The 17,225-nt window shown below is 42.0% G+C and overlaps 1 protein-coding gene across 1 annotated transcript in view; it reads right to left on the bottom strand.

Annotated features, from left to right (window-relative positions):
- Positions 1-3,346: 3,346 nt before the first annotated feature.
- ip6k1 (inositol hexakisphosphate kinase 1) overlaps positions 3,347-17,225 on the bottom strand; it is a 35,169-nt gene continuing 21,290 nt past the window's right edge. Inside the window, exons 5-9 of the mRNA XM_049581277.1 lie at positions 10,986-11,226; positions 10,665-10,846; positions 9,018-9,193; positions 8,069-8,302; positions 3,347-7,395 (exon numbers count right to left, since the gene is read on the bottom strand). Coding sequence (XP_049437234.1) covers positions 6,886-7,395; positions 8,069-8,302; positions 9,018-9,193; positions 10,665-10,846; positions 10,986-11,226 — 1,343 coding nt within the window. The 3' untranslated portion in view covers positions 3,347-6,885. The remainder of the gene's footprint in view (positions 7,396-8,068; positions 8,303-9,017; positions 9,194-10,664; positions 10,847-10,985; positions 11,227-17,225) is intronic.

Genomic DNA, 17,225 nt, shown 5'->3' with positions numbered 1-17,225 from the left:
TTGTACACAAGAAAATGTCCAGATGGTTCAAAACAACACTAAGATAATGTCAGAGGTGTTTTGTTTCAGGATGTTGTGGACTTCTTTCTCCCCCAGTGGCCAAAAGAGTCATTTATATTCTCCTTTTTATTTTTCAGATAACATTGGCCAGTTTAAAATCCATTTTGCACCCCATGTCAGCGTGGGTTTTCCCTGGGTACTCCAGCTTCCTCCCACAGTCCAAAGACATGCAGGTTAATTGGTGACTCTAAATTGTCCGTAGGTGTGAATGTGAGTGTGAATGGTTGTCTGTCTCTATGTGTCAGCTCTGTGATAGTCTGGTGACCTGTCCAGGGTGTACCCCGCCTCTCACCCAGTGTCACCTGGGATAGGCTCCAGCCCTCCCGTGACCCCTAACAGGATACGCGGTTACGCAAAATGAATGAATGAATGAACAGGTGGAAATGGGCCTCCATGATAACGTGCCCTGGTGGACTGCAGGCTTAAAGGTGAACTCTCAAGTACTTCTACATATGGAATAAAAAGTTGTACAAAGCCTCATGTGATGTCACTTGAGTCAGAGCAAGTTTTAAATTGAAAAAAAAAAAAAAAAAGAAACAAAACAAGGGGGTATTGAGGCAAGCATAACACAAACAAATCTCTGACCCAACTGTCTGTGGTCTAGTTGCATTCTAGATAATGCAGGGCCAGGTTAACACAATGCTTCGAATAAACAAAATATGTCTGGTTCTGCTGCATCAGTTTTAATACTTTTAATATAATTGTCCACCGAGAGTCCAACAATGTTATGAGAGTGAAATTGTTGGAGTTCTCTTTTTGAAACTGACCTCAAACTGTCAGGTTGAGATCAGCCAGGAGACCTCTGCTCCATGTTGCTCATTTCCTGTCGTCTCTACACTGCTGACTTTCTAATAAAAACAGCAATACCCTGAAAATCCTCTAAAAAGATGCAATATTGTGGAAAATAGTGGACTTTTTTCATCCAAATCATGTAATGCTTTTTTAAAACTGGTTTAATCAAAATCATGATGCTGCATGAACATTTGACTTTACTAGATGGAAATTCTAAGATGTATTAAATGATACCAAGCCAAGATGTGTCGTTATTACAACAGAGTCCAATTTTAATATGAAATAAAATCCACTGATTCTGATTTATTATCTATAAAGAGCATTGCATTCCCCACAGGAAAAACTAATTGTAGGCCTCAATTATGACGTACTGTCGCATAATTACAAAAAATCTCATTATTACAAGATAAGATCTCAGTTATTTTTCTTTCTGTGAATGAAATGCTTCTCCATAAGTCTCATAACTTTGACTTGGGTGCTCATTTTCCTTCTTTGTAATCTTTCCTTCTGAAATTACTGCACAACAGTTTCCCATGTGATAAAGTTTTGTCTTAAATCTTTGTGCCTGCTCCTTGCTTCTGTCTCGTCCTCACAGAAATGGACTTACACAGAGTGATTTAAGACACAGCCAGTAAGTTCATGTGACCTTGTTGGGTTTGAAAGCTCTGTGATACTTTGTTAAGTGCACTCGTACTCCTCTTTAACTGCATTAATTTTTCAATAAACGTTTCAGGAACTCAGCAACATTTTCTCAGGAGGAGCCTGGATCCAGTTTTACCTCTTGCCCCACATTAAATCTGTTTTCTGATGGTCCAGGATCAGGGTCAGGGCAGAATGTGCAAGCCTGCTAACACCAGCTGCCACTTGTCTTGGACTGTAGGAATGCACCTAATGATTATTTTCATTACCAATTATTCTGTTGCCTATTTTCTTGCATAATCAATTAATTGTTTGGTCTAGAAAACGTCAGAGAATGATGAAAAAGGCTCATTGCAGTTTCCCAAAACCTTCGCTGTAGAAAATATTCCCACACACTTACATCTCTGCAGTGTTTCACTTTATTATTGAACTTCGGGTCTATTTGACTTTCATTAGAGCAAACATGAGGCAACAATGGACAGGCAGGTAATGTAACCAATCTCAGTCTAATCACTGGCCGTATGCCACACACCTGTGTGCAACCCCGGTGGTAGGAGCTCCACCTCCTGGGAGTTGTAGTTTTTTTTATGTAGGTTTTTTTTTATGTCTTTTCCTGTATTCACTGTGTTCTACCCTCTTTCTTGTATTCTGGTGTTGTATGAGAAGCCAAGTATGGCTTCCATTTGTTGGTCTCACAGTTTGCCATTCAGTATTAAAAAAAACAACCTACAACTCCCAGGAGGTGGAGCTTCTAGAGATTGGTTACTTTTACCTGCCTGTCCATTATTACCTCATGTTTGCTCTGATGAGGGTCAAATAGACCCAAAGCTCAACAATAAAGTGAAACACTGCAGAGATGTAAGCGTGTGGAAATCTTTTTCTACCGTTCAGGACTTACTGATGTTTCCAGCACCTTGTCAAGACCAAGCCAGGTGGAGCGTTGGTTGCTCTGCATCAATTTCTGAAAATGTCAAAGACATCTTCAGATATGGAATCCAGGGATATTTGTTTTGCAATCACAGAAGACTAAAATAAACCAGAAATCATTCACATGTGAGACACTGGAACCACAGATATTTTTCGTGGATTTTTTTTCTGTCTTATATTGATAAATCAATGATTTTGTGGCAGATTAATTTTTTTGTCAGCTGACTGATTAATTGACTAATCATCACAGCTGTGCTTGGGATTGAATTTTATCTAATGTCACTGACATTTATGCAGCTGACCTCCAGGCTAGCAAAACAAGCAAGAGAAACATGACTTTGAAGCAGCTATAGTTATTTTTTTAACAATCAACCCTACAAAACTGAGAAAGGTAGTGATGAACCTACAGGATCTGCAGCTCCTCTTGACTTTACAGAGCGTTAATGAACTCCAGCTTGTTGTCCAGCTGTTATTTTGGGTCACTTTTATCACTTTCACAGAATTGTTTTCAGTTAAAAAGGCTGTAAAAAAAAAAAAAAAGAAAAAAAAAAGCTGTTGTACACTATCTGCTCAGCACTGCCCATTAGAGCCCAATAAAAGCTCTGTGACAGATATTCACCAAAGTGGTAAAAAAAAAATAGTTATTGAAGGCTTAAGGTTGTGATTTAGGTTCTGAGACTTAGTGAATTTGTATTTTTCTTCATCCTGATGAACTGACAGGTCTCAGATTTGTGATAGTGAATTATGTGACTGTCTGTGTCTCTGCACCAGCTGCTCCTCATGTTCTGTTTATGTGATAATTAAAGTGTCTGAAGAGAGCTGTCAGTGCCTCATTTGTCCTGCAGCTTTCTGCCGCAGCAGGACTCAGCCGTTGGGGCAGAGATGGATGTGTCTGTCTGGTCAGTAATTACAACACAAGCCCAAAAGCTTCTGGAAAGATTTAATCTCACTTACTTCCACTGTTCTAACAAACAGTCAGGATGATGTCAGATGCAAAAAAATGCTGCTAAATAACTCAATCATTGAGGCTAATATCCATGATGAGATATCATGATCTGAGAGGACACGTGGACCATCGCTGCTCTCGACTCTCGATGGCTGTAACAAGAATGTTCTGACGCCGTGGTGGAAACTGACCCAAACAGGAGGACATTAATGTGCATGCACGTCTTTACCAACTCCTTAAAATGTGAAGTGAAACAAACCAAAGTCTAAAGATGGTGTCTACCTGTTCTAACACACACACACACACACACACACACACACACACACACACACACACACACACACACACACACGTTCAACAGAGCTTCCCAGCAGAGCAACAGCTCCACAGCAGGCAGAAGTGTTGGGCTCACTGAGCTCACTCAAGTCTGGACTTACTGCATGTTTTCTGAATAAAACACAATCTGTTTTTTGAGTGTTGGACTGAAGCTGAGTCAGCAGCAGATTTAACAGACTTGAGTTAGCTCAAATAATACTGCGTAATTCTCTTGACTTCTCACACACTGTGTCTCTGAATCTCTTTACATGTTATACATTTTGGGGGGGGGGATGTAAAAGACAAAACATTTCCCCACACACATGGGTAAAGGTACAATAAAAAAATAAATTATCACCTTGATAAACCAAAAATAAAATATTCATATTTGCTCTCTTATTCCAGCTCCTGTGGGGTGAGTTCCTGGTGCCGTCCAGCAGGGGGCGGCGCTGCGTCACAGACGGCCTCTGGAACTTGTTGGAGAGGTATAAATGGACAAATGTGATTGGCTAACACTGTCTCATCAGGACCAATCAGATGAGATAAATGGTGACATCTTTGGATGAATTGTGGCCAATTCTGTTGACAGTCACAGGACCATGAACTGTTTTTGTTTTGTGTGTGTGTCATGACACGTTTAAGGCTGGGCAGTTAATAATCATTACACATTATCATTCAAACACTTGAATGGATCATGATGAATTAAACACATCATGTTTCACAAAATTATGTTGAATGATTCCAGGCAAATTATCATTGAAAACCTGGAAAAGGTCATTGAAATGGAAGGGGTTTTTTCCACTGTAATGAGCATGAATCTGATTATTTTCTATGACTTTGCACAGATCGTGATTTTATCACATTATATATGTATATAATATACGTAAGAAAAATATTCTTCTTATTAAATATTCTTGTTATTCAACCATAACACCCAGCCCGAACTTAAAGAAAAAGGCTGGCACTGTTCTGTATTTTTCTTATTGTCATCAAATCCCATTAAAAAGACCCAAACCAACAACGTGTTTGTCCGCAACACTTTGACTTCCTGTCTGTGGCTCTCAGCCTCATATGCTCCCACTAAAGGTGTAAATCTTCAAATCTTTTTGGCTCACAGATATAAAGCTGATAAAACAATCCCACCACACGGTCCATTAAGTAGCTGTATCTGATCATATCGCACGATCCATTATTTCTCGTCCGTAATTGTTTAAAAGTAGAGTGAAAGTTCACTCAGCAACAAGAAACAGTCATTAGAAGCTGTTTTGGAGCTTTTGATCATTAAAAGACAACATGTTCAAAAAGTCTTCAAAGCTTTAAAAGAAAATTGAAATTGGAATATCAACTGTTATCTTCTAAAGCTCCAAAACAGCCTCAGAAGATAATTGATGCATAAAAATAACTTTCAACGTCACATTTAAAAGGCTCAGTAATTTCCTAAAACATCTGGTCACTTTTTTAACAGACGTTACTGAAACAGGACGAAATAGTGCATTTGTTGGGAGCAAATTAATCCACATTTGGTGCTCTGATGAATATTTGGGGCAGCAGGATGGTGTGTGTGGGATTGGGACAAAATAAACCACAGTGTGTGTGTTCAGGGTGATGAAGGAACATGTCAGGGTACAGTGAGACTCACTGTCATGTAGAGCAATGGAGCTCTGTGACACACAGGAAAGTATATTCGACTTTTGACACATACACAATGCTTGTTAGTAGAATCAATTAATTGTTGGTTTGAGTCTTTTTTTGATGGGATTTGTTGATAAAAAGAAAAATATCAGCAGACCAGATTTGGGAAAGTGACACTTATGCTTTCAATATTACACAATAACCCAGAGGATGATTTTACAGGACACCGACTACTAACGTTTTTTGAATTAAGCCCCAAAAACGGACACACAGCTTTTTTTTTTCTTTTTTCTTTTTTTTTTTTTTAGAAATTGTCTATATTCTCTCCTTAAAGCCTACTTCTATGTTGCACTTAACCTCTGTTCTCCCTGTAGGCGATGCCGCCCTCTGCACTGCTGAAGAAAAAAGTTGCCATCTATCATCGCCATCTATTGCTTTAACAGTTGCTTGGATGTGTTTCTGAGTGCGTTTTCAAGGTAACGCAAGAAAGAGTCTGTTCACCTGTCCAGGTTTGGTTTCTGTAGAGAAGGAGGAGTGACGAGGAGTAGAGGTCAGGAGGGGGGAGTCGGGGAGTGAGGAGGGAGGGGAGGTGAAGTGTGTGTTGGCCAACAGTGGGCGGCCCCTGGGATTCAGCTGATTGGTTGTTCAGAGAGGATGCTCTGTCCCGCTGTGCTGTCAAACAGCTCCACAGACAACTGTTCCCAGGATGTGTGTATGAGTGTTTGATTGTGTGTGTGTGTTGTTGTGGTTCGTCTATCTTGGTGAGGACCAATTTCAGTGGACCTGTCGGACCTTGGGAGTGACAACGTTTTTGGCTAGTCCTCACATCCTTCAAAGTCTGACTTGGTGTTTTGGTTAAAGTCCCGCTCCACTCATAAGCGTGTTCTGCTTATTGTCACTTTTAACCTGTGTTTGAATTTCACTGTGTAGAATGATGAATGTGAGTTTGACACCAGAGGACTGTTGTCATTCTCATATGAACATGTCTTCAAGTCCGATTTAAAGAGAACTCAGAGAAACTTTCCTCCTTCAGCAGACAAATGTGAAAACACTCTGCACATACATCATTCAGCTCAGTGAGAGTCAAACATCCAGCTGAAGTTACACTAAGCTAAACATATTTTCGAGCGGAGGAGGACTTTACAGTTGGACCGTGATGGTTAGTGGTGACGGCTCAGGTTGGGGTGAGGGGCTGGGAATGCATTAAATCAATGCAGGTCCTCACAAGTATAGAAGTACAAATGTGTGTGTGTGTGTGTGTGTGTGTGTGTGTGTGTGAGTTGTGTGCGTGTTGTGTAGAGCCTCAGAGGTTCTCCATATCAGCTTGAAGTTGCAGCCATTTTGGCTCCACTGTCCCACCTCCTGGCGGTTGCTATAGTAACTACTTGACTGTAGAATGCCCATGTTGCCATGGTGACGTCCTGAAGAACCTTGTTTCATATTTACAGCCAAACCGTCTCAGTTCTTGAGAACACCGCGGCACGACCTGCACTGACTGTACAACCTGAACTAACTCACAACAAGATGTGTGTGTGTGTGTGTGTGTGTGTGTGTGAGTGTGTGTGTGTTCGGAGCTACGGCAGGTTGTCGTCCCGCAGGCTCTCCAGGATCTGGACCAGGCTCTCCAGTCCAAACACGTAGCCTCGGTCCGGCCCGTCGTGCACTGCTGTGTCGCCACGGAAACCCTTGAAGGTGGAGTGGGCGAAGTCGATCATACGTACATCCACCAGGGGGGGCTGCTGGGGAGCAGGGGGAGGGGAGAAGGAATTTAAGCTGGGAGCAGGGGAGGAGGAGGAGTCTGGATGCGGGTGAAGCAAGGGGTGAGGGGGGAGGAAGGAGTGGCAGTCTGAGTTGGAGGGTGGGACCTGTGGGGGAGGACGCGGGGAGGGGGAGGGAGTAGTCATCAGTCCAGGTCCCTGAGAGGACAGTAACCCCGGGTCTGGGTTCTGGCTCATGTCCGTTTCACAGGGAGTGTCTGGGGCGGGAGGTACGTGGAGGCCGGGGCCACAGTGCGGCTCTGGAGGGGCCGCAGGAGTCTTCAGGTGTGAGGTCGCATGCTGCCCGGAGCTGAGGACCTCAGGTTCCTACAGACAGAATCAACACAGAGGATTTATTTCATGAGTTTATTTCCAACACACACAACTGTACGTTTTTGTGGGTGGGAAGCCAGTGAAGGATCACAAACTTGCTGGATGCAGTGTCTTCATGAACAGGGTATCCAACATCTCAGTGTGGTGCAGCATTAACTCAGTAGGGGGAACCCTAGCTACAAATTATTGGTGGGCCCCAAGTTAGTCTGATTGAAAGCAAGGTCACTGTGTGTCTGTAATTCAAACTGTAATATTCAAAGTGTTAGAACAAAGTTTTGATTCAGGGCCCCTCTACAAGAAAAGGTAAATATGCAAGAAGTATGCCATCCTGTTTCAGTATTTGCAAATAACTGCATTACAACAAAGTACTGGCTGCCTATCTCATCATGGTCTTTGGGGCCCTTGAGGGTCTGGGCCTCTGGGTCTGGCTGGTAATCCAGACTTGGCTGCAGTTACTTTTGTGGAGTGTAAACAGACCTCATCTGGACTTCACATCTCGCTTTTTTAGTGACAATTCTGAGCTATAAACACAAAACATGACAAGTTCTGACTGACTTCACTGAGGAATAAATAAGTTCCACACTTTGTTCAGCTGATGAACACATCGTCACAGAGCAGATTTATTTTGACACTAAAACACAAAAAGCGTTCTCAGGGCCACGCTCACCTTTCCCTCATAGATGATGAGCAGCGAAGACGAGTAGAAGCGATAGGACGCCTGCCTCTCCAGCACCGCCTTCAGGCTGCGAAGCTTATTCAGGATTGGCTCAAAGAGGTCCTGCCTCAGACCCTTTCCATTGTGCAAGTACTGGTAGAGGGCCTGACGGAAGCCTTCGATCGACAGGCCGCGGCCGTAGTACTTGTTCCTGCAGAGGTAGTGACTGGTGTTCAGCTGGTACACCTGCAGAGACAGACGGCACAAACATCTCACTGCAACACAAATACTGTAATACATCACACGCTGCACATGCAGTCAAATTTTCAGAATAAAATCCAGTTAGTGAGTAAATTAAATGTTGGTTTCCTGACATGGTTTTGACAGCTGTTGGATTTTTAGTTAGAATAAAACATCTGTCAAATTATGTCAAGAATCCTGGGGCCTAAATATCAGTGCAGACAATCAGTGGGACATTTACACAAGTACTGTACTAAAGTATAATTCTGAGGTACTTGTACTTTACTTATCCAACAAACTAAGGAGTTACAGGAAATTAACTGATGTATTATTTGGTGCTCTTCATAGTCTTTGTAGTGCTTATAGTAGTGGGAGTAATACTTGCAGAATTGGAGGTTGTACAGTATTGGAGGCAACAGCAGTATTATAAGTACAATAATGTTAAAGTATCACTACGTCATCTGATCCTCCACCTCCCCAGAGACAAAACAGAAAATAATTACAAAAGCACAGACTATATTTTTATGGCTCTATGGGCACACACACAAATATTATGTTTACTCTACCCACTTTACCCCAGCAGAATGAACTCTAACATCAACAAATTGGAAGATGTTCTAAAGATAAACGAGCCTGCGTTATTTCCTCTACATCCTCAGGCAATTATGTTTTGCACAAGATGGAAGCTGGGATGTTTACGATGATGCAGTGGCTGTTGTACCTGCATGCCACACACTCTGACTCCCAGCGTCGCTGAAGTGCTCTGTTCACATTTCCTCATCTGCCTGGCCGCCTTCTCCTCTGAGGCGTCGTCTCCGTGCTGCCTGGTGCCCATCTTCAGGTCCAGGATGCAGGGGTAAAAGAATTTGTGAACAACGTTCTCCAACAACAGAAACTCTGGTTCAAACGATGCAGTCAAGGAGCAACTTTCTGTTTGTCGAGCAAATCAAAGCAACAATTTCCAAAGCAAAAAACTGCAAATGAGCAGATGCCAAGTTGCAGAAGTGCTACGACTGATTTGTCTGATAGTCTGATAATTAATTACATTTCCTTTCTTTGCCATTTTTTCCAATTAATGTTTTGATATTGTCAAAAAATTCAACACTTCCTACAAATGTTTCACATTAACATCTGCAGCCACACTCCACACTCTTGCCATAATATGGATAGAAAAACAGACGAAATGAAAGGGACTGAAATTAATTCATCAGTGAGAACTCGATCTCTGTTAAAAAAAGAAAGTGTTGTTGAAATAAATGTACATTAAACTGAACTGATCAACACTACATGTGAAAAGATCATCAAATACAAAAGGGTGAAAATTAGGAATAAAACCATGACTGCAGAATATAAATGCTCCTATAAACATTCTCTATGCAGAAGAGGTACATAAAAGCATCGCCCACTGTGTAAGATTTTATGTTTTGGTCCATTCATAGAATTATCGGAGGGAAAAAAACACTCTAGCAATGTTATTCTATTATTTCTCCATCAAACACACTGACTGTAAAGCCTCTCCTTCCCTTAGCTGCATGTTAATATGCAAATATGGTTATCAGTGACACAGAGTATTCCTGATGATCACTCTGAATACATTAATAGACATTTGATTATTAGATTTCAATTACACCTCGACCTTTTGTTTCTTCCTTGTAACTTTTTCTATTTTCTGATACTGTCCCTACAGTTAAAGGGAAATTCTTGTTTGAAAATATGCTAAAACACACTGAAAACATAACTCCTAATTCTCAGCTCTCAGCCTCAGCGGTGATCACTGGACGCTGCAGATTTCAATGATCTGAACGCACCATGTATCTGCACAGGGAACCTTCTCTGCCTGTTGAATCTGCTCTGACCTGACACAGATGGACCTTGTTGAGGACAGAGTGTGTGTGTGTTGCTGTGTTTTCCAGACAGCTGCAGTCTGCTCTCTTTGAAGATCAAGATCAAAACACGACCCTCGACCCGATAACCTCGGACGCCTCCCGCCGTCCTTCTCACAGTCTCACTGGGATTAACATTCAGTGCCTCTGATTGTATAGACTGCATAAAAATAATGGATGTAGCCACTGTGACGTCACCCATCGGGTTGTGGACTGCTGTTATAGAAGAAAGTGTTAATTCACCACCTGTACTGTACATTATTGCACTATTTATCATCATTTACCAGATCAAGTTTATTCTTGACCTCAGAAAAAGTAGTTTGTGAAAAAATCTTATCTTACTGTCCATTACTAGTTTTTTCCCAGAGTTTCACGGGTTGCAAAGCTGTGGAAAAAGCCAGTGAACGGACCTTGATTTCAGTTTCTTTGTCAAATGAAAAGAGCCTGTTGAGAGTCAGTGGACTTGATTAGATGAGAAAGGATACTGAAGAGTTTGCGGTCCTTGGATTCAGACCTCATGCGGCTGAGCTGCTGTTTGTGGCAGCGGAGGCTCCAGGGGTTGTGGCTGATCTTCTCCGAACTCAACCCACTGTTCCAGTCCAACATCTGGAAGGGAACGTCCGAGTGGATCTTTGGGTCGAGCCTGGGACTCTTCAGCTCTCCAAGACTGCAGGGAGGAGGAGAGAGAAGATCGTTAATACAGCAGAAATGACTGTTGGTGAAGAACCTTCCAACGTTCTGGAGTGATATGAAATGTTTACCGTGTTTTAACAATGACTCCAACTATTCGTCACATCCCTACTTACTTATCCGAAGTGTCGGAGTCGTGCGCCTCCCTCCTGTCGGCCCGCTCATCCTTGTGTTCAGAAGAGGAGGAGGATCGATGGAGGCTGCGCCGCGAGTGTTTCCTCCTTGGCTGCTCCCTCTCTGGAGGGTCTCGCTCCTCGTGCTCTGCCGTCCCTCCCTCCATGTTGCTCTCCACATAGGGGTAGGCCACCAGGTTGATGTAGCCATCAGAGTCGCCTTCAAAACAAACCAGCACTACACCTGACGGGACAGAGCACAGACAGACAGGATGTTTAGAAATGACATTTATTACAATATCAAGACAGAGAAGTATAATCCATCTTCTTAATGATGTTAAATGTCTTACAAAATGTTTGTCTCGAAACAGCATTGCTTAGAAAAGTGACAGTTACTGCAACTGCAACGTGACTCATTAAGGAGGACAACAAACAAACTAAGACTGAATGTTTAAAGATCTTCAAGGGTCATTTCTTACTTACAAAGACCTGAGACAAGTCAGGTCAAGTCTAAATTATATCCAGTCTAATCAGATGTGGTAAGGCCTGGTGTGTTGACACAGGTCTTAGGTCTGTGTGTCAACATGTCTAATAATACCCGAGTGCACATGCTCTATCACTTGATGCTGTAAAAACCTTTATTGGCTCCACAGTAAACATCAGACATGCATGTTGGTTTATATATCCCGCCAACGTCCACTGAGAAAACATTCAGCATGCAAGCAACTTAACATGGAAACACTGTTCGTTTAAAGGCAGCCCTGACCCTAAAGTGACACAGTGTAATGTCTACTGAGGCCATTGTGGTCAAATTGACAATACAGAATGATGTTAAAAATACTGAAACAGTAACACAAGTAGAGGAGAGTCATAAAGTCAGCAAAGTGACTCAGTAACGTATACGGCAATGTCCATCTAAAGTGTGCTGACATTGTAACATGAGCCACCATAGACCAGGTCAGGGTGTAGCGGCAAAACAACTGAGTGCTTTGAATGAAGTAAAGTTGTGTTTGCTTTTAATTTGCTAAAGAAAGAATGATATATTTCTCCCACACATGCACATATTCCTGTACTTTATACTTCATGCTGTGAGCTGTCACACATCCCCTAGTCAATATTTTTGCACATTTTGGCACAAAACAATTTCTTCTATTGTAAATTGTTCTATTAAATATTAGATTTCTTGACTTTGTATTTATCGTTAAGCACCAAAACACCCAGACAAATTCCTTGTATGTGCAAACCTACTTGGCAATAAAACTGTTTTTGATTCTTTTCAATGTTGCACATTGTGACTTCACAGCTGCAGTTATCACCATCTTTATATTAAATAGTGTGCATGATGTGAAAGTGTCACTCACAGCGCAGTTGCTCAAATCAAGACCAAATAAAACAGTTCAGCCACTGGTGTTTTTAATGACTGTGACTTTAAGTGTTCTCAGTCACGGTGGGTAATATGGCTCAAACTTGGCATCACAGTATACACGATGTACTTTTGTATATCACCATAGCTATTTATAGGTACGTGACAAATTAAAGGTCTGATTGGAGTGGTGTCTCTGCTATGAAAAGACCTCCATCCAACAGGCTCACTGGATGGCTGACGAGTATGAAAATGATGTGGATTATATGCTATGGCCTTCACAGTCAACCACACTTAGGTCACGATCACACAGAGACACGTTGCTAGAAACCAGGGTTGGAAATGAACTTTTTTGTCCACCTGCCACGGTGGCTAGTGGGTTCCAAGATCTAGCAGCCACTTGCAAATTGTACAAGCATTTGGCTGGTGGCTGGTGCTAATTTCCAATCCTGCAAGAAACACATCACCATTGAAACCACTGTTGCCTATTGTACGGCATGCTTGGCGTGCACTCTTCTCTTGTGCCACGTTTCACGGTTTTAAGACATGAATAAAAGTTAAAATATTCTCAACTTTGCAAGGTGCTTGTTAGTGTCACAGTTTCTTAAGCCTTTAGATGAGGTAGGAACAGTGGGAGAATAGCAAATGCAGACAAAAGGTTGATATTAGGGGTATTTCTTTACAATGAAGATCTCCCCATTGTTTAAATACAAAGCTAGCTAGCTGTTGGACTGTGACAGAGCTATGGAGTATGTGTGAGGGAAGGGGGAATTTATATTTGATGCCGTGATTGTTTCATGTAAGCTACTGTCCTTGAGAGAGAAAGAAAAACCATACGGTTTCCTTTTTTTTTGTTGTGAACCTAAAACTTCCACTTTCTATGGGCTGTTGTCTCTCCTGATCTGATAACAACAACAACAACAGCTCCATGTCTGCTTGAATCCTTGTTTTCTTCTGTTAATTATATTTGATTGCCCACTTGCACACGCAGCCAGGGCTTTTTTTAAAGTGGCCACGCCTTTAGCAACATGTCTCAGAGTGATCATGGGGCCTTATGGGAGAATGTGATGTTGATGCTCAACAGAGAATCTATGACAAGGAGCACTGAAGTTGTTCTGGAGGAAGAACACCTTACTAACACACTTAATGTTGGGTTGTCATGTCATCTGTCATCTGTCTGTACAACAAGATTCAGTAAATGTTCTGAAAATTCAATGGAGAAACTTTATAGATTAAATACCCAGATAGAAAACGTCTGACGATGTATTATTTAAACATTAAGCTGTTATTTTTAGCTCCAGTAGAGCATCTCATCCCCGCTAAGTGAGACGCTGAACATCCTCCCTGTTTGTCCAAATTTAATTTTGCTGTCAGTTTGCTCAGTTGTGGGAAACAAAATCTGAAGATCACGTCCAAACTGAAGCGTACCCTCTGTCCACAGGAAACTGGACTTCTTCACCACCTCCACACCCCGAACACAAGGAGAAATTTGATCTGATGATGTTGAACACTTTGTGGATAAAACAACCTTGACAGATTCAGAAAGTCGTCCCTGGGCAGCTGTCTGTCTGTCTGCTGTTATTTAATCAGCAGGACAATGGTAGTGGGCAGAGATCCAGGACTAAATATAGACTCCTTATGGACCACTGTTGTCATGGCACTGGGACCCACAATGCCAGTGGGGTGGACCGGTGGGAATACAGACAAACTGGTAGCTGCAGGTCATTGTACTGGGAATGTATCCACCTGGTCTCATGTTAAGTCACCAATGGTTGTTTTTTAAAGGGCAGTTAAGATCATAAGTGATTCATTGAAGCCGAGCTCTGTCTACAGGGGTTTTAAAATCTTCACCAGTTTTGGAATCATGGTGCATCAAGCAAATGAGAAACATAAGCACAAGATTTGAAAATAATGGTGCATCACACTAAACGAGATAATATTAAGATTACTGTGCAAGAGGGAACTTGAATGCACCATCTCATGGGATCTCATGGGGAAGCAGATGTAAACAAGACAAAGACTGAAGTTGTGTGATAACTTGCTGTTATGTAAAAATGTTTTGCAGTAAGAAAAAAACAAAGGCAGGAAGCAAAACAAGTCTGTATGAGAAGATAGTTGTGGAGACGCAGTAAACATGTTGTCAATTCTTCAGCAATAACTGGAGGTGAGATCTTAACCGTCTGTTTTCACATCTGTTGACAGTCATATGCTAGTTTACCTTAACTTTAAGGGCTAAATGTTCACCACTGCTTGGCAACACCATCATCTGCTCCGTATTGGCATGAGCATAACTGTAATCATCCAGATTTTAAATACTAAATAGTTTAAAATCACTTGGGCGGCTCTAGTGAGTTTGTGAGCAGTTTGAGACTGGATCTATAAAACTCTCACATTACCAGAAAATCTGGGCCACATGTCAGTACCAACCACAGTCCAAGACCAGACTTCTCCCCGGATATTGATGGGAGGGGTGAATCTGGAGTAAATCAGCCCCAGATTCCGGTGTGACTGTGGCTCAGAGATAGAGAAGGTAGTCCACTAATTGGAAGATCGGCGGTACAATCCCCAGCTCCTCCAGTCTGCATGTCTAAGTATCCTTGGGCAAGATACTGAACCCCAAAGTGCTCACGATGGCTGTTCCATTGGTGCGTGAGAGCATGTGAATGGTATGGTAGCCTCGGCCACCAGTGTGTGACTGTGTGTGTGAATGGGTGAATGTGACATGTAGTGTAAAAAGCGCTTTGAGTGGTTGGAAGACTAGGTAAGAGCTATACAAGTGAAGTCCGTTTACCATTTACCCCAAACTCTTGTAGTCTTACGGCTCAAATACATGGAACGTGGACATACTGCAACGTGTCTGTCGCAGCAGAGAGCGTCAGAGCTGCTATGCTGAGCACAGAAGACTCTTGTCTATTTTTAGGTGGCTTTTTCTTCTTCTGCACCCTCAAACAGGTGAAAACTACACAAAACTGTGTAAAAAATGAGTACAATCTGTTTAAAAAGGATTGAAATTAACACCTTATTGTACCAGAGTCAATGTGATGCACCATATTTATTTTTGTCACATTAAAATCCATTATATCAATGCATCCTGTTGTTAAAACAAGCCATTTAATAGGTAATAAAGTTGATGTTAATAAAGCTTACACTTCCAAACACTCCATAACCAACTGCATGATCAATTCCCAAACCTCAATGGACACACAGTGAAGCTGGCAACAACCACGCGCTACAAAGACTGAGTCAGTCAAGTAGCAGGTAAAGAAACCCCACTCTGTCGCGTCCATGCCCAATGTATTTCGGCTTTTAGTCAATGAAATGTCAAAAAATAGTAATTTAATCTTTTTTCCAGGCATCGATTAGACCCCTTAACACTTCTTTGTTAATCAAGATTACATATGTATGAGTATTTCCATAGAAAAACACCCCTTCATGCCTTCAGATGGCTCAGATGTAACTCTACACCTTTGCCTCATTACGTATGTGCAGATCTCTGAATATGCAAATCAGTCCACTCCTCAGCCACTCGCCTGCAGCTTGAGTGTACCTGCTCACCTTCGACTCTGCTCATCAATCCCACAAACCTCTGCTTGTTAACATTAATAGATAACGTGAGCCTTCGGCCTGACTACATTATTGAACTGCCAAGAATGTGTTAACATTTGTTAGAAGAACCTTTTCCCTGATCGCTGGCTCTGACAGGTGGAAGTGAAACATAACGTGCAAAATAATTGTACTGATGGAAAGCCCCGCCCCACGAGTTGACCGTTTTGGTTCCTTAGAGTGGTCGACTCTCCCAGAGTCAACTCAGCTGGGGATGAAAACTTGTCTTTTTGCGATATTTGGACTCTTTTTTTTTTGTTTGTTTTTTTAATTTTCAGCATCTCCACTCAGTGATGCACAAATTGAAAATGTGTGTGAAAATAGGTGGATGAAAACACATTTAATCATGCACAGTCTTCAGTGCATACACCCACACAGTCCTCACAAAAGGACCAATCAAGAACAATAACTGAAAACACCTATGTGGGTGCTATGTGGTAGAACAGAAGATTTAATCCTTATTTTTTTGTCGTCCAAGATCTTTCCAAAGCTTTCTCACCACCCTTTGCAATTAATGTTTTTGCAGCTGTGAATAACTCCTCAATGATTGTACAATGTATTAAGGGAAAACACTGTCCATCAACAGCTCACATAACCCCACTACATACTCAAAAAATTGATGAAGTGGGACACAGATCATGATTTGTTGCGCTTTCCCTCCAAACCTTCCTCATGGCAGACGTTTTTACATCAAAGACGGATGAAACAATTGTAACATAATAAGGACTGCTTTCCATCTCAGTGTTTCAGCGTCAGTCTCTGTGTATGTGTTGGCTCTCTGTCGTGACTTCAACGCACACCTAAATGGAACAGAGCCATCATTAATGTCATTAGTTACACCTGCTCCACCCACCATCAAAATCTCTCTTCATCTCCCAACCTACTTTCATTCGTCATTGTCTCCTCTCTTACATAGTTTGCTAAAATGATAAATAGGTCACATGCATGTAGGAGAGGATGAGGGGTGTGTGTGTGTGTGTGTGTGTGTGTGTGTGTGTGCACGCGCGCTGGCTGTCAGAGTGTGTTCATGTCTGTTACTGCAGCAAAAGCAAGTGGAAACAGCTACATTATGTGCCTGGTGATGAAGAGCAGAGCAACTAAACCACTTCACTGCCAGTAAACATCCGTACTTCCTTACATCTGTCACTTCTGCATCCGCCGCCGACCCCAGAGGAGTAAGGATAATTCGGAGCAGCGTTTGATATACGGGGCAGCCGGAGTCCCTAAAAGAGACCTGAGCTCCTCTGAAACCTACAAGTCTGTGGCGTCAGAAAAAC

The sequence above is a fragment of the Epinephelus fuscoguttatus genome, linkage group LG1 (genome assembly GCF_011397635.1).
Source record: "Epinephelus fuscoguttatus linkage group LG1, E.fuscoguttatus.final_Chr_v1".
Lineage (NCBI taxonomy): Eukaryota > Metazoa > Chordata > Actinopteri > Perciformes > Serranidae > Epinephelus > Epinephelus fuscoguttatus.
Note: the sequence above shows the minus strand (reverse complement) of the source record. Positions and strands in the feature narration are given on the sequence as shown.